The sequence below is a fragment of the Chlamydotis macqueenii genome, chromosome 3 (genome assembly GCF_036417535.1).
Source record: "Chlamydotis macqueenii isolate bChlMac1 chromosome 3, bChlMac1.mat, whole genome shotgun sequence".
NCBI lineage: Eukaryota > Metazoa > Chordata > Aves > Otidiformes > Otididae > Chlamydotis > Chlamydotis macqueenii.
The window spans coordinates 57305118-57323767 of NC_141558.1; the positions used below are offsets into that span (position 1 = coordinate 57305118).

Below are 18650 nucleotides of genomic sequence, written 5' to 3' on the forward strand. Positions count from 1 at the left end.
CTCAATAAGACTTGTCCAGAAAGTGCTGCTCTTGTTCTAGAGGGAGCTAGCTAATGAGTGCAAATTTGCTACATACTATTAGATGCCTTTCATAAAACCTGATTAGTCTTATTAATCTTATTAGCCTTATTAGTCTTTGCCCACTACTGGTTTAGGGTTTTATTTTTTACAGTTTCCTGCGACAAAATATTTGCAGCAAAATGGCTTTTTTCCACAAGTGTTTTTACAGTACAGCAGACCAAGGAAGTATTTCATCTTGGTGTTGTCTTACCAGGGATTTCAGAAACAACACTGAGGAAATGCCAAACAGCAGCTCGAGCTTTGAAAGCTTTGAACAGCTGCAGAAGTTTAAGTAAACAAGGATGTCAATGCAAATCAAGATTATGTACTTCTCATCTGTGAATTCACTATTCTGATTAATACAAGCATTACCAAATAACTCAGGTCATAGTTTTTGGAGGTGCTCTGTGAATTATTTCTCATCCTTTGGAAAGTCCTTGCTTGTATTGGAAGGGATAAGGCTGTTGCACTACATTTTCTTCAGAAGGAATAGAGGTGAAATGGCCACTCTCATCCTTAGACCTCTGAGAAGTTATTTCCCTAGAAGACTTCTGTGAGAGGGCATGTAACATGCAGAGTGGGTAAGTGAGGGTCTGAATTGGCCACTGGGCTACCTTAGTTGTTTCCTTAAGACTCTGAGCTCTCTGCTTTGCTCTGGGTGTGTAATTTTTACCCTGCTTGTTCTGGAAGCCGTTCTTGGCTTTCTAAACCATCCCCATAAGGTGAGGGTATGTCTTTGGGTTTCAGCAGGCTCTGGGTGCAGGTTGAAGCCAGTAACATGGACTGAATGCTTGGAGGCAGAACTGGGCTTGCAGTCATTGTGCTCTCACCTTGCCTCCTCCACCCCCACTGTGCTACTGGGGAGCCTGCAGTTAGAAGGCACTGAACCCCACACGGCTGCAGCTAACTATAGCGAACTGCCTTCCCAGCCCTCTGCGTTCCCCCGGCTGCCTGCTGTGTGCCGTGGTATTGCCAGTACAGCAGGAACACTTGTTTGATATCTGATCCATCGGTGATAGCTTTCCCAACCTATAGATTTGTAATCCGTCTCTGTCAGCGGATTATCCAGAGGAGAGAAAGGCACGTCCGTGTGAACTAGAGCTGAAGTTGACCTGGTGAGATGTTGTGTCTTAGACTTGAAAGCAGGCTGACCAAATCATGCAAAGTTCATTTGACATTGTCAGTCTGCGTGCATATGATAGGAAGTCCAAGCTCCACATCTAAGATTTTTGGGGATTTTTTGATGAATTCTTTCCTTACTAAAAAAAAAAAAAGTCTTTTGCAACAGAAAAAAAAAAAGGCAAGTACACCCCAGTGCTCCAAATCTGCAGCTTTTGAAGAGTGTTATGTATGTGCAGATAAGTATTGACTAAAAATATTTTAATACTTTTTGAAGAAGCAACAATAAAGTACAGGTAATTGCAATGTGTGTCCGTAAGAAAAGAAATCCTACATCGACTTTTTTGTGTTTTAAGAGGACAGTATGTCTAGAGGATTTAAAGCAGAAACAAGTAGATTTAGGAGTGTCTGGAGTGGTGCCTGGCTAACTGGAGCTGGGATGCTTCTAGGAGAGTGTGGGTAGAAGGATGGTGGGCGGTGTCCAAAAGGTGGGTAATTCTGAAAGATGTTGAAGGTAGAATATATAAAGCTATTGCCAGCAGCTTCTTGAAGTTGTTACTACCAAATAACTTAATTTTTGAAATATGAAGTAGTTTGGTATTAGTGTTTACATCTAGGGTTTTTACAGGCTCTAGGCTTGTAAAGATTTTTCATTAGGACAGATGGTAACTTAATAGATTGAGTTGGTAAGTTGAAGAAGGTAGAGGAGAATTCAACAGTCTTGATTTGAAGAGAAAAAAAACCAGTTACATTAATCTCATAAAATCTAATTCCCTCGTTTACATTTTCAAGATGGAGATATATCACTGAATCAGCAGATAAGGGAAGGTACCTCTAAAATAACAAAATTTATGTAATTGTTTTCTGAATTTCAGTCCCCTGAAAAAATTAACTGGAATTAAATTTTACAGTTAATGTCTTAAAATACACTGAGGCCCTATGTGCAAACTCCACAATTCGGAATTAAAATTCCTTAATTTCAATAGAAGCTAATCACTTAGGGATTAAATGAAATAAACTGTTTTTTCCATGAGTAAGGTCAACCTTTTTTTGTATAAAAACCTGGAAAGTAAAAGCAAAAGTCAAACTGACATTAGGCATTTTAGAAGGAAAATAGTGTGTAACTTAGAAGTTATGCTTAAGTTGGTATAATAATGAGTAGACTTTTTTCTTTTCCATCTCAGTTGCAGGAAATGTTTAAATGTGAAAGTTTTGAAGTCATGTAGCTTATAAAGCTCATCAGCAATGGTATTTTTTCAGGTGCATGTGGAAAACAGACACCTGTGATAGAGGTGAGGGAATGACACAGATAAACCAAACAGCAGACTTCTTCAAGGTAGCAGGGCATAACTGCTTGGTCTCCCTTCTAGGAGATGAATGCAAGTCCCTTACTTGCCCACTCAAGAGTAATCTTTTATAGCCCAGTCCTTTTTTCTTTTTTTTTTTTTTTGTGAATGTCTTTTCCCTCTTCTGCTTAAAGGAAGCATTTCGAAATGTAGAAATATAAATTGAGAAGGCTGTCATTTGCACAAGGGTGTTGTTAGGTGTACTTGGAGCTACTGTTTACCTACATCTACTGTGAATCTTTTTTCAAAAGTACTGCTGGTAGAAAACATCGCTTTGTTACACGTATAAAGTGCCAGTTTCAGCAGCTGTTCACATGGGCGAGATTTCTCTGATCCCAGATGAACCTTGATCAGTACCAGAGTGCAAACATGCTTGACTCTCTCAAGAATGTAAAAAAACCCCAGGAGAGTCACAAGCATCCCTTGAGGTGGGAGGCTTTAGTTATTCCTGAGCTTTCAGCATCTCTGGTTCTTGCAGGGCCACTAGTGCTGATGTCTTGTCTTTAGCTGTACCTCCCTGCAAAATAAATACATGCAGATATGGATAAGAATTTCATGAGGTATTCATTCATCACAGGTTTCATTAAGTAAAATTCCCATTGAATGCAAGAAAAAAAATATTCCTGGGGAGAGTGATGAAGTGTGGGACAGGTTGCTCGAAAAGACTGACGTAACCATACTAGGAAATTTTTTAAATCTAGTGGGACAAGGCCTGGAGCAATCTGATCTGACTTTGAAGTCAGCCCAGCTTGGAGCTAGGGGTTAAAATAGATGACCTCCAAGGGTCACTTCCAACCTCAATTATAACTTTATCTGCCCTGCCACTGTGGAGCATGGTCTTGGGACAGGGAGGGTCTTCAGCAATTTTGTGAGCTAGCAAAAGTGTGTGTTTAGCAGCCTGTTAGCTGTATTTTTAGTTTTCAAGATTTAGAATTACTTATGTGATCGTAGTTGATTTAGTGAAATACTCGGCCCTAGAATTACTCTCTCTTCTAAGACTCTCAGAACTGTTAACTGAAACCGAAGCCTTACCGAATCTGTGCAAAGTAGGTAAATGTGTGAGTTTTGCGGAAGAGTACATGGAGATACAGGAGTAGAGTGAGTTCGTGCAGGTGAACAGCAGACAGATGCCATGTGCTACGGGCGTTATGAAAGCTTAGTGCCATTCTTTTATACTGTTTGTGTAATCTTTCTTTTTTTACAAAAAAAAAAACCAACCCACCCCATACATTTCAAATCATTCACTCTTAAGTGCTAGAAAGGCTTTGCTGTTATTACAAAATGCCAAATCAATTTGTGATGGTAATGGGAAAGGGAGTGGGGACACAGGTGGCTCAAGAGAGAAACCCGTCCATGGAGGGGTCAAGCAGAGTTCATAACTATATTTAGTGTGCTGCTTTTATTTTTAATAAAGTTTTGTGCTAATGTGTCTAAGTAGTAAAAACAAGTTTTCAGTAAGGGCAAGGATCACTCAGATTCTCGTCTGATAAATGGAGTATTTGAAGAAGGAGAATTATATAGAAAATTATGTATGGAAATCTGGAAACAACTATAACTTATATTTGATGCTGTGAAACATGCCTTAAAAAACATTTTTTTTTTCCTTGGGATAGCTTCAGTATTAATTAATGCAAATGTTGAGTTAAGCAGGGGGTTGCTTGCGGTGTCTTTTCATCTGATGCATGGATTGTACCTGGTAGTGCCTACTTTCCTGTGCTTAGGAAGGGGAAAAATAATATTTCCTTTTTCTTTTTTTTTTTTTTTCTCTTTCTTCCACTCATACACTCATACAGATCCATATCCAGAGAACAGAAGGATGTGACCACATGACCTGTTCACAGTGTAACACTAATTTCTGTTACCGTTGTGGGGAGAGATACCGCCAGCTCCGGTTCTTCGGAGATCACACATCAAACCTCAGTATCTTTGGATGCAAATACCGCTACCTCCCCGAGAGACCACATTTGAGGAGATTAGTGCGAGGCTCTGTCTGTGGTGAGTGGATAAATGTTCCTTGTGGAGTGCTGCACAATGAGGTGACTGGGTGGGCAGGGTAATAGTTAAATAAAAACTAGTGGTTTAAAGTACTGGATAGGCAGCCTGTCGTTTGGTTATGTAAAAGCTGTTTTTCAAATATGTAGCATTTGCACTCCCTGGACTAGGTATGAATAAGTGTTGTGTCCTCTTCTAATAGCTTCTGTTTCCTAATGCTTTTTAATAATATGTAAGCAAACTGGAAAAATACTGACAATATGCATGTTACTGGCTGCAATCATTATTCCAAGAGCATATAGGAGAAATGGATCAGAGCAGCAACCTTTTTTAAATGAACCTCTGTGTCAAGGATCCATTCGAATAAGCATTTTTTGGATTTGAACCTGATCTGGGTTTGAAAAACCAAAGCAACTCAGGTTTGCCCATTTAAATAGCAAGACACTTCTCTCTTAACCGTTAGCTTTGTTTCAGATAAAATCCAGCTTAAAACAAAATACATATTCCTGCATTCCATTTGTCTTGCAGGAATATGATACCAAAAGCTTGACTTTTTTTTTTTTTTTAAAAAAAGGCATTCCTAGTTTGCTTTTGAACCAGATGTGTACCTGTCTTAACCTACAGAAGCACAAGAAAAATCGATAACAAAGTAGATTATGCAAGATCACACATAAGGTAATAAAGTTCAGTCATTGTAGTGAGTCTACAGCCTGTAAAGCTATAGGAAATTGTTGTATTAAGTGTCAAAAACTGTGGACCTATTAAGGAAAATAGGACTTTTTGTGCTTTGAATTAAAGCATAGAAATTGCAGGAGATTTGGAATTCACCTAGAATGAGGAAATGCTTTGAGCTTATCAATCAGTGATGTTGAATGTAGAGGTAAAGATAAGAGACTGGACACATGGAAATAGAAGTCAGCAGACCTACATTGAAAACAATACTCCTGAGCCAAACATCTTCCAGTAAGAAAGCTAGGTGATTTCTGTTTTAGAGCAATACAAGAGTTGGCACACAAACACATAGGCCTGGTAATAAGAATGCCAATCTTGCTGCTCTGCAAAGTTGTGGGAGACTCTCAAACCTGGAATGCTTGTTTAACAAATGACAATAAGTCATCCAGGCACATTAGCTTGACCTTAGGAACTTGCAAAGCTTTAGAACAAACTTAATGAGAGAAGTAAATTAAAGATACAGAAATAAATAGGAAAGTGGATAAAAGTTCAAAATGATTGGATGTGCCTACTCTGATACATTCAGTAGAGATAAATTCCAAAGTGTGAGAAGATCTAAGACAGTGCTGACACTAGAACACATGAATATACACTGTTCATTAATAAATTTTGACTTAAAATTAAAGAACTGTTTCAAAGCTCTTAGTAAGGTTTTGGAACAGCTTTTAGCAAAAGCCACAATGGCAAACAATGTAAGCTATTTTAAAACGGATCTTGGTACGTTTGGTGGAATTAGTATCTGTGATAGCCAGGGTCTGTGCTCAGAGGCATTACCAAGCCTGTGCTGCTCACATGCAGAATCATGGGTAACCTTATTCCAAGATGAAACCTTCTATATAGAGTGGAGATAGAAATATAAAATAAGTGGGTTTTATCACAACATAAATCAGCCAAAAAATATGTTACTGTTGTCTTAATTTTTATAATGGCTTACACGTAAGATATCTGAATATGCAGTTGACATGTTTTAATGCCACAGACAAAGTCCAAAATACAGATGCATGTACTGCATGTGCATAACTACTATTAAAATTATTTTCTATTTTCCCTGTTTGTTGTTTTAGGAAACAATAATACTCAACTTTTTCCTTTTTAAAAGAAACAGTTTTTACTAGTAAGAAAGAAAATTAGTTTGTTTGCAAACAGTGACTTGGCAGTAAGGGAATGTGGAACTGCATATATGAGTTAAAGTTCAATGCTGAAGATATATATGCTCATATTTATAAAAAAAAAAACACATAGAAAAAGTATACGTTACTTTACTTTCATTTCCTGTTTGCAAGTTTACTTGTGGTTTGCCTTAATTAGTAAACCAAGAAAGATTAGCAGATCTTAAAGCCTCATCTTAAGTTTCTCATAGGTTTTTCCATTAAAATTTTCTCTCCAAGACTACCTCTGTCATGCAGTGTTATTTCTCACAGGAATGGTCATCAATTTAATAGAGACAGAGCTAGCTGAACCTGCCAGAACATGTACCAATTGCCCTCATTTTTACAATAGCTTGTTAACACCCAAGTTGACAGTGATTCAAAGAATTCTGCATTGATACTCATGACCTTAAATCCCTGTCATCCCGAAGCTCTACATTTTAATACTGATCCTGATACACTTTATGAATAACTACCAAAATGCTTCAGAGCCATAACAGAACTCTCACATGAAAATAAAAAAATAAAAGTTTAAACAATTTACATCAGATAAGAATTCAGGAAATCAACTCACTGCTTTCCTCCATTGGATTAGATTTTGGCGATGATTAGTATATGTGAGGCAGTCTAGAGTTTTTTACTTTTTTCCACAAGCACACAGGTGGGTGTGCACATGTTTTTTTAAAGAAGGCGTTATGTTGTTGTAAGATTCTATCTACTGACATTTTTCTTTCGAGACTGCATGATCCCTAACTGTGATACAGTGTCAGTTCAGTTTATGGATTCTGCCATTTTGAATGAGTGAAATTTGGCAAGATCAGCTGTCTTTCTAAAACTTCAAGAGAATTGATCTGTGCCTGTTCACTGGGTGAGTATAAAGGTCTTCCTAGTGAGTTTGTCTCCAACAGTGGTCAATTAGAAAGATTTAATTCCCTGTCTGTTTCCAGTAATCATTGTTTTAGATGCTTCCCTAGTTAAGTTTTCTATCTGAACCTTTGTCTAATAACTATCAATAGATGTATCCTTCACCAGTTCATACATTTCTTAAGTTTTGGCTTCCACGACATCTCTGGTAGGGGCTGTAGGATTTCCTGTGCTTTATGTGGACAAAGTACTCCATTCCTCTATTGTTTTTTTTGATTGATTCCTGATAATTTTATTGGTTACTTCTGTTATCATGAAAATTAGTAAATAATAATAGCTTGCTAATAGCTTGCTTACCTTCTTACATCTTTCTTTTATAGACTTCTCATCAGATTCTTCTTTGTCGTGAGCTTTGATACTTTTTTTTTTTTCTGTTTTGTTTTGAACTGAAGCTTCCTAGTCTTAATCATTTAAGATCAAGTTGAAAATCCAGAAATGTTTAATTCCAGTTAGGGATCACGCCTAGGCTCAGAGATGTCCTGGTAGCTAGAACCGTGAATGTAAATACATTAAGGCTTTATCAGGCAAGAGGGGAGCATTATCGTCAGTAGGTGTTACTGTACAGACCTGGATTTTGGTTCCATTGTGAGAGTCAGCAGATGACATTAGAAAGAGGAGACAGTAGCAGAGAGATAAGCCATTAGAAGCATAGTCTCTAAATTTTAGAAACATGTAGCAGGAAATAAAGGATGGATTTCCTATAGTAAAATACCTCTGCTAGTTAGCTAAATAGTGGAAATGAAGAGGACATTATCTTGGCTGTCAGTTGGAGACTGGCGAGTTGTTGGTAGATTTTCTTCTGTGACTTTTTTTTTTTTTTTTTTTTTTTGCTTTCTTGCTATGGAGAAGAAATACTGATTTAAGTAAACATGGTGATTTTGTAGCCTTGTGCAGTGAAGATTTTTTGGCTTGTTTCTACTAAATCCAGGTGGGTGGAGTGTGTAGAAGGGAAAGAACACTTCATGGCAGGCTGGCATGCTACGATGGTTTCTGTTGAGAAGCAAGTGTTTGTCCCTACCATCTCAAGTTGTTCTGTAATAAAAATAAGGGAAAAGGATTTATGGCAGCATAAATTTGAACATACTTTTCTTCATAAACCAGTGATTTTGTAAAGGTAATGGAAATCACAGGGAGAAAAAAATAGAGTGGGAGCAGAAATGGTCTCTCAATTTGACATTTCTCTACCTTATTTAGCTAGCATATTTCTTAGAGAAACTTTGTCCTGTGACCAGTACAGTAAAGTGAAATTGCTTTTATCTTTCACTCCCAGCACACTTAGATATTTCATTTTCATAGTAATTGTTTGGCTATGTTGTTAATAGCAGAATGTTTGGTTATAACTAAATTAGTGATGAAATCCACAGAAAGGGAAAACATGTTCAGCTGTCTTAAATGTACTTGAGGTGCCACTTAAGTACCACTTGAATTCAGTTGGGTATATTATATTCAAAATCAATTGCTATTAAAAAAAAATGAAAATTTTTGCATGGTAAACAGCATTTCAAATAGGATTTGGAAAGCAGCATGTTTTCTGATATGACTGACATGTACTCCACTCCCAAACCAGCGTGCAAGATTCACTTTATATATGCAGGACTTTGAGCACTGCAGAAGGAAGCATGCATTTCTAGGATCCAACCTTCATTAGCAACTTTATCATTTAAGTCGGTCTGATTTGTAAGAAGTTTCCTATGTACACTTGATAGGACTCTTTAAAAATAGATGCAAACTTGTATTAGAACTTAAATCTACATAGATATGACTGTTTTATTTGTAAGTAGATACTTTTAGTGGCTCTGCTGCTTAAACATATAATGATATGTCTGGAAAACAAAACCTTTTATTTCTCATATAGTAGGGATTAAATTTGTATTCTAAAACTAGTGTATTTACTTTTTACGTGACAAAGAATTCTCCAAGAATTTAAGGCTTTCTGTATATTACCCTAAAAACCACAAGCAAACCCAAAGTTATGCAAGCGAAAAATATTCTCTCGTGTTTCCCTAACGTTTCCTCATTTTGCAGAAAAACCTCTTTCTCTGTATCACAAATAATGCAACCCTTCTGAGACACCTGTAAATACAGTTTAGATTACCTCTCATGCTGAGTAACCCACTAGAGAAACTGTCTACTGTTAATTGGAGTAGAACTGTAAAAAAGTTCCCTTTTTAGTCTTGTTCTATTTACAACCATTTCTTTTTATCTGTAGAAACTAGCTTTAAACATTGCCAAACTGACTGTCACAACCTACTGCTGAGTTCACCACATGGACTAATGATCCAAACTTTTATTCAGCTCTGAGGCAAGTTTTACATTTGCTCTCTCTGCTAGCAGTCTCGGAGCTAACAGACATAGGAGAGTGGATCTTTGGGAAGTTTAGTGCCTGCAATAAAGGTCGTTAGTCTCAGCAGCATTTCTTGGTGTGTCACAATTCCTTCCCTGATTAAAAGCCTCATAATCCTTCACAATATGTGTGTCAAACTGGAACTGGATATAAAGTTAAGTTCAATTCAGATGTGTAAAATTGAGCATTTTATGATTGTTTCATACAATGCTGATAAAAATGATTGGGGCAAAAGGTACATATCTGCCACTGTGCAGTGATTGCTGCTGTTTGTATTCTTGCCTAATGGAACTTGCGCAAGTCTTGTTCACCTTGTGTGAACTTGTCCTTTAATTTTAGTTTACAGAAGTAAAGAAAGAGAAAGGATTTAAATGTGGTAGATATATAAGGAGAAGAGGTATTTTGGTTTGATTTTGAAGTTTAACCTTTAGAAAGAATGCATTGGTAACCAAAGGAAGATACTCTGCCATGACAATGAAAGGTCATTTTAGCCTGTAAGATCTTGGATCTACACAATGCTCACAACTTCATATTCACAGGCAGAAAGAAAAAGACACTCATTCATGCTTTATATCAGCTCTGAGTTAGTTTGTCAAATGTAAGTAAACAAGTTCTTAAACTGAATTAGCTTAGGAACCATTCTTTGTCTTCAAGAAATTGTTCCAGTCAAAAGCTAGCTTAGCCCTTTCTGCACGCTCTGTTTCTGTGTTCAGTGGTTTAAATTTTTAATAATTTTGGTACCAAACCACAATTTTCTAACATTCTATTTACATGGTTATTAATAGAGTTCATACCTTAACACAATCTTTTATAAGCTTTGCTTTGAAATTGTTAAAGGCTCTGGTAATGTTTTTAAATGTTTTTAATTGCTCATTTATGGACTTTTCTTGGTTTTCCATCACGCTGCATTCCTTCTCCTGTCTACACTTGAATAATTAATTTGACAATCTCTGTTTGTCTAGAATGCAGTGCAGTGGAGTCCCAAGAAGGTCTACCATCAGGATGCCTAGCAACTAGAGTAATACCAATAATATTTACTTGTTTTTTCCTTCTAGGAATTAATGTTTCCCACCCATAACACTCCTATGAAATTTAAAAGGTATCAAAACAAAGCATGAAAAGGACCAATGAATTTAACTGCTGTAAATATTTCCAAAATATCTCATTTTTCCCTCAGACTGCCCAAATTAGTGGCTCAGGTAATGGAGAGGTTTACATCATTATTGAATGAAGTAATCCATTTACTGAAATCTGATACAAGTGACTTGAGAGAAGGAAGGGCAGGGAAGAGAGAGGTAACAAACTCACTTTTCCTGCCTTTCCAGAGGTGATCCTTCAAACACATGCTTAACTTAGAGAACTGCTTAATTTCAATTGCCTGATCACACTGCTGGCGCATCAGTAAAAATGCCTGCCCTGCTGCATTTTCAAACAGCTGAGACAAGTGCCATCTTTGATCCATCTGCTCAGCCAACACAGCCAAGGAGATCCTGCCATTTAGTTGAAAGCATGCAACACGAGAAAGATAACTTGGATTCAAAGTTCATTTTCAACTTAAGTGTTTCAGAAGGAACCCTGCATTTCTACAGGGTTGAATCTACAGATCATTAACTCAGCAGAAATAAAGAATATGAGCACGTTTCATTTGTTCTGAGTGTCTTATGCTCTAGCCTGTGTGCTGCAGAATCTAGCTGCCTTAATCATGTAAGAGCAACAACATATCCTTTTAAATGTTGATCCAAAATAGACTTGGCTGTGGTTTGACTTAGACCTAAATCATAGCTGTACATGAGGACTTCACCATAGCCTTTTAAAGCAAGCAGGAGCATATTTAGAGGTGATGGTCTCATCGCCTTGAGCTAACCTATACACTCCAAGATGCTGGTTTGCTTGGCATCTTTCCAGGGTGGTTGCTGTACAGTAGGATTCCAGAGAAGCCAAATGATCATAGCTTTATAGCGATGGCATTCCTGTCAATGCCTGAGGGATTTCAGAATGGAAACAGAAGTAAATGCAACCTAACTGTTAATGTACAAAATGAGCTGTACTCAGAGAGTTGTGGTGGGTGAAGAGGGCAGAGAGAAATGTGTGCAGAGAGCTGGCTGAGTGGTGATAGCTCCTAGCTGGATTTATAGGATGAATTTACGAGTAGGAATCCTGGTAAGGTATTAAAAAAGTGAACCAGCTTTTGGGAGTCTGATATCGAAATATTTATGGATGGTTGGAAAGGGAAAAATAAAATGCTTACTTTGAATTGATTAATGAATTGTGTGTTTCAGCTGGAAAACTACTCATTACACCCCTAATACTGGTTCTGGGACTGGCACTGGGAGCCATAGCTGTTGTAATAGGTAAGAGTTACATATATGAATGAGTCTGATTCTCATTTTACAGTGACTTTCTGTATGACATCTCACTATTTTCATCTTGAAGAGACAGACACAAAGCAAAAACTTTATAGGTACTGTTTTAGCATAAAGCACATGAGTTTTCTTTCTAAAAAAATTTGGTTTTAGAATGCTTCTTCTTACTTGCAGTTGATGCCTGTTAGCTTTATTATTTTTTCCCAATTATTTGGTTGTTAAAGCTTTTCTGAATCAAAATCTTTTAACTAGTATAGTTTAACTAGTAAAAAGGCCAGAGTAATTAAAACCTAGTGCTGAGGACTGGCTGACTTGGACCCCGCCTTTAATCACCCCAATAGACCATAATTCTAAGGTGTTTGCAATGTGCATGATGAGATTTTTGGGGCACTAGGCATAGTGTCAAGAGTCCTCCAGCTTGAGGATGCAACAACAACAAAGCAGCAAACTGAGATGAGACAATCTTAAAATCTGATTCAGAGTATAGGCTGCCAAATTGGATTCCATCACAAAAAAAACTTTAAAAAAACAGTACTGTGAACTCATTTGATACAGTATCAAAGCTCTGTTAATGTGGTTGCATTAATGTGGATGTAGTTATTCTAGCAAATCTGCTCTTTGCCTGGCTTAACTGGATTCTCCCAGAAATGAAACAAGCTGTAACGATAAATGTATAATTTTGCTCATGTAAGTGCATATCCACTATTTATGTTGGCAGTAATATGTCAATCGGGGGTCATGCTGCTACTTCATAACTCTTCACCAAACTACTTACTCCACTGAAAATTTGCAATATATGCCCAGCCCTGAGGCATGTTGGGATGTGACACCTTTATTTTGATAAAATAAATCAAAAATATACCAGCATAGTTACATTAATAAGATTGTACATAACCAATCAACATATAATCAAAGTACGATCGTAGCTTTTCTAGACTACATTTGGCCAAATAAGGAATATTGCTATTAATTTAATTATTTAGGCTAAGAATGCATATCTTTTTTCCTATATCAATATTCTGAGTGGGATTCACTGAAGATATCTATATATAGAGATAGCCATCTTTAACATTTATTATTTTTAGTGGCATTTTAATGCTAAAAATATAGGTAATAAAAACTTTTTAATGCCAGTGAAGCTTATTTTGTTTATCAGTCGGATATAATCTATGCTGGAAAAAACCCACTCTTTGGCTTATATTAAAAATTAAGAGGGTTCTGTAGTAATACAATAGCAATAATAGCAAGAGTACCTAGTATGCCACTGAAATACCATCTGAGGTATGGTTGGATAAGATATGTTCAAGAAGAGCAGTATGAGCAGCTCCAAAAACATTGATTATTTATAGGGAAGTTTTGGTTTTCAGGTAATTACAGCAATATTTACTGCCAACACAGCTGTTAAAGTAATCTCAGTATCATAGCTGAAAACTATTTTACACCATTTACAAGGCTGTTGAGCCAAGCAAAGACCCTGGTGACTGTAGTAGCCTTTTGTTATATTTGTTACTGTAGTGATGTCTGAAAAGAAGATATTTCACCATTTCAGTCAGCTGGTGGCAAGAGAAAAGGGGAGATGCTTCTTATTTGAGTTTGAAAGAATACCTCTTATGACAAAACTATTTTTCACTTTAATAAATCTGATTTATTTATTTTTCCTTTTACAGCTTCCTTTCTCTCAAAAGACTTCTAAGAATAAATAATTCCATGCCCAGGAAAGGATAAACATTTGGTATTACTTCACAATAGATGAGGATGTTTGTAAAAATAAACAATAATTAAAAGAAAAAAGTAAAGCTGTAACATGCTGCCTCTGCCTGTGAAATTGGTTGAAAACTAGTTTAGCTAAATCAGGCTTTGGTTTAGGTCTAAGGATTGTCAAAGTGCTTTTGAAAGTTTTAAGTTTGTTTCTTGTACAAAACAGCATGGTTCAGGAATTAATTTGTCAGATATGAGAGTAGAGTTAGTGGGAATTTGTTGTAAAGTAAACAGAAGGTGTAGCTTCACTCATTACCGAAGACACTGTTGCAAGCTGATATTTTTTCTGCTTGTCCAAATGCCTTGTCTAAATTCTCTTGAGACGTGGAAAGCTGCGTCTGAATACTCTACGTACATTGAAAGAACACAGTGCCCGCACAAAGATTGCATTTAATTGTGGTTTTCTTATTTTCTTCTTTTGGCAGGTTTATTTGTGTTTCCTATATATTGCCTTTGTAAAAAGCAGAGGAAAAGGTCACGGACAGGTATGCCCTGGTAAGGATGGACCTTACTCACCTGAACTGAGCTGGTCCTGCATGGGCTGTACGCGCTTTGTGCAACAGAGCAATACAGTGCTGGTAACAGCGTCAAAGCCACCGCCCTGGAAGAAGAATGGGGGATCTCCTGCCGTCTTCCCTCAGCCGAAAACACTACTGCAGACCAGAAAGCCTCTTTGCTCTGGTGCACTCTGAACAAGATGGGCCCCCTGACTGCTGCTTTTTAAATGTTTTGGGGTTTTTTTTAATTATTACTTTGGAGGAGTTTTTTGGGTCTAAGTTTCTGAACTAGACAATCAAAGTCTGTATTGTAGCCACAACTCGACTACCGATTTGGCCTGTGAAGAAAGCATTTAACTGCTAACATGTGCTACGTTTAACTTCAGTGTCGGCCTTTAAGGGGGAAATGCTTAGAAGTGTTTGGACTCTCACTGTATACTGAGCATACTACTTTTGGTATTAAAAACTACTTCTGTAAATAACTTCCATCACACAGCATTCTGTTCAGCATACCGAAACCCCGTCACATGCCAGAGCACGACAGCTGGTTCTCTTCTGAGTCCTCCTGCTAGTGGGCAAGAGTGTGGATTGCCACCGCCAGACTTCAGGGCCTCAGAGGGAAATATCCTTAGTATTGAAGCTCTGTGATACTTAAAATGTGCTGATTGGTTTCAATTCAGTATTTAATTTATGACAATAGTACTTGGGGGAGGGTGGCAGATTTGTTAGAATACAGCATTTTGAAACTCTCCCAGTACAGCAAAAATTTGAAGGGTTTAGATAACAAGAAGTATCAGTGGCCTCTTTTGTCCCAAGATACCCCTGAAGTGTGATGCAGAACATACAAGGAAATGTGTTTGCAGGGAAGCTGGAAACCTGCTCTTCTGTTCTGATTTGGCATATAATACACATGCTACACACTGGTTGCGTGAAGATAAAGTTGATGAAATTTTATAACTGAAGTAGCAAATTTTGTTTGTTTGGTTTAAGTAGGCTACATAAGTCTTAAAGCATCCACTGAGGTCTCATGAGGAAAACTTTAGGTAAGGGAAGGGGTCATGAATTCTTTGGAGACCATTTAATTCTTATTCTCTGCTTCCAGTGTTTCTCTTCCTGGCACGTTACAGACCTGAAGAGACTAGCTATCCTTGTTCTTTTTTCTGAACTTCAGAGTACCACTATTTGCTACCAGATGTCTTTTTCAGTGCATCACCACAAGAGAGTGTTAGGAACCAGCTACTGAGAATTTTTTAACTTTTAGTTATAATCCAAATTTAGCATACAACTATAACTTAAAAATCTAATAAAATAAATTTGTGTAAGCAGAACACTGAAACAAGAAAGAAAGGAACTGAATAAGAGAAATATCTACTTTATACTTTAAAAATACAAGCTGATCTTAAAGAAAAGAAGATTAGATTTGTACTGTGAAGGTACTTTTTTTTTTTTCAGCGTGTGTGTTTGAAGACACGTGTGTGTGTGTGTGTATATAGGGAGAAGGGGAAGCAGGAAGATGGACAATGTCCTAAGAGTCTACAGACTTCAGAATTTAGTCCCACAAATAGCAGGAGAGGATGTACTTTGCACCGCTTTCTTTGAAAATTGTTATTTAATGTGAATCTCATTGTAATTTTTAAGTAAATAGTATTCTGCCCCACCAATGTAATACTGCTATAAGATACTTACTTTGACTTCAAAGCCTCAGTAGAAGCAGCCGATGAATTTTGTTTACCTGGAAACACAAATATCAACTTACCATAGTTGGCTAGTTTGCTTGTTTTCTGTCAGCTTCTGGTTTTGTTTTCTTGTTTGTTTTGTTTTTTTTTTTCTTGTTGAAACAGTGTGTACAAACACATCATAGTAGTCAACAAGTACTTAATATTTCCATTTGAACTTAAAGGCATGTTGACCCTGTTGTCGTAACAGTAGAAACAGTACCTTTCTAAGATTTGCAAATGAAGCAGGAAAGCAATGACATTTAGAAGTAAAGTTCAATGCATGTTGTCAATGCAAATCCTCCTGTTAATTAGATTTCTTCTCCTGTGACACATCAGTTTTCTCTTTGTGTTCTGTCTGAGGTTGGAAGCTGCCTTAAAACTGGTCTTGTTTTTGAGTGTATTTTCTGAGGCTATACATATCAGTTGTCTTTGGCTTACTCAGGGATTTTTATTCCTTTCTTTAAATATCAAATAATGAAGATATTTTTATATTATTTAGAAAAACCTTCAGACCTCAGAGAGTGAGATGTGTAGATAGATAGATTTGGGTTTGCAGTGCGGTCTGTAATACAGTGTAAAGCTATTCCACTTGAGAATATTTTAGTACTTGAGATTATCTGTAACTGTACAGTGGACTAATTTCCTTTCTTTTCCTGGTTCTTTATAAATATGTGAGAGATTCTTACAGCAGTCTTTGTAGCTGTTTTCACTCTGCTATGTTTGCCATTTTCAGTTTCTGATGGGAGTTCACAAAGATCTGAAATTAAGATGCTAGAATAAAGAGCATAAAAGGGAAGATAATAGATCTGCACTTATTTATATTCAGAAAGCATGTCATTGTGGGTGGAGGAAAGGAACACACATTTCAGCTCCTGCATTTATCAATTCATCTAGGCCATTTTGATTTTATTGGAACAGATTAAATCAAAGGGAAATGGTTCTTAATTTTCTACACATAGCAAAATGAGGCATTTTTGACTTTATAAAAATGAGAGAGAGTCTAATCTTGCTTTCTCTGTAGAAGAAAAAATAAGTATGGACAATCAGATTTGCTTTTGATTTTCAGTAGAACAGGAAAAAAAATCAAGAGCCAGGCAGGGCAGGGATATGGAAAACTTTCCATCCATATAAAGCTATTCCCACTTGAATAGTACTGATGAAAAGTTGTATTTATGTACTATGTGATGTAACCAACTGCAATATGAAAAGTAGGTTAGTACAAAACTTCATTCAATAAAATGTTAGCTTTTAAACAGCTCATATCATAGGAAATCTTACATACATCAAAGTCCTGTCATTTTTTTACAAGCATTAATTTATCATTTTGAAAGAAATGGAGTGAACTTTGTTGTAAGAAAATGCAATGATGTTTTTCTTTCATTATGTAAAAGTGTTTTGGTTTTTTTTGTAACTGTACTCTAAAGAAACCATCAGACTGTTCTACTCCATCTTTATTAGCAGAAAACTTCGTCAGGCAGCTGAATGAACCTGCTAAGGCTGATTTCATGCTACTGTATGCTGATCATCAGGATTGCTTTCACCACATTTAATATTTAAGATTATTTCTCATTGTGAGAAGTTGTTGCTTACCACTACCTATATTCAGACTAGGAAATGCTTAAATCCATTCTCCACTAGCCTTCTTTTTCTAACTTGCCTGGAAATGGATTTGCTCACCCACTCAGGTGTTCTTGCTGGTGCCCTCCTCACAGTGCTGTGCTCTGTGTGCAGCTGGGGAGGGCTGGTCGGACACGCCAGTCCAGAGCAGGCTGCTTTCCCTTTCTCCACTAAGAGTAATTAGTTGTATTTTACTAATTAGGTCAAGTTTCAGGGCTGCTCAACCATGTCAGTGGCAGCAGTATGATTCTGAGTGCTGTGGCCTCTCAGAGCATAGCTGGGTGTATTTGCAGAGCTTACCCAGGAGCCTGTGACTGGAAAATAAATAGTGCCTTCCCTTGTGTCAATCTATTAGCCAGTGAGAATAAGCAGCTGAGTAGGAATACAAGCGAGAGGCAGAAGATTAGAGGAGAGTAGAGTAGCCTCATGCTGTAACTGACCCTTCATTTTTAGTTCTGTACAAAAATTCTCACCACTTCTGTAATAAACAGCTTATCCATATCTTTCACAGGTCATTAAAATACAGTGCTCTTTAAGTGATCTATTATCTTCCTTTGGGGCAGTGCAAATGTGTAAGGGAGGATTTTATGTTTAGTTTTGGTGTTACTAATGCTGACTTCATAACTCTTCCTGGTATGATAGGAGGTTTTTTAAATTCACATCTATTTATTGGTTCTGAAAGTTTGATCAATGTGTAGTTTTACTTTATTAAAAATATTAATTTGTAAGGACTATTGCCAATTTAACTAGAAGGCATTTTGGATCACTATCAGGTATTCTTTCTAGCCAAAGGGGCTTTCTGCTCTTCCAAAGACTGCCATAGCTTGTGTGGTTAAATGGTCTGTAGGTAGGGCAGTATTTCTGTCAGAGGATACGAATTCTCCAGTGATTGAATGGGGTTTTTTGCCAGTTACATCTGAGAAACCATTTCTTATTCAATAGCCAAATAGTTTGCCATGCAGACCCTGAATTCTTTAAAATTTCTTTGTGGTGTTTTGTTGCTTGAGCAAACCTTGCATTGTTCATAATGCT

The 18650-nt window shown here is 37.0% G+C and overlaps 1 protein-coding gene across 1 annotated transcript in view; it reads left to right on the forward strand.

Moving 5' to 3' along the window:
* Positions 1-15973, forward strand: part of RNF217 (ring finger protein 217) — a 62177-nt gene extending 46204 nt beyond the window's left edge. The window contains exons 4-6 of the mRNA XM_086744413.1: positions 4319-4520; positions 11945-12016; positions 14212-15973. Of these exons, the coding sequence (XP_086600539.1) occupies positions 4319-4520; positions 11945-12016; positions 14212-14285 (348 nt within the window). The 3' untranslated portion in view covers positions 14286-15973. The remainder of the gene's footprint in view (positions 1-4318; positions 4521-11944; positions 12017-14211) is intronic.
* The last annotated feature ends 2677 nt before the right edge of the window (positions 15974-18650 follow it).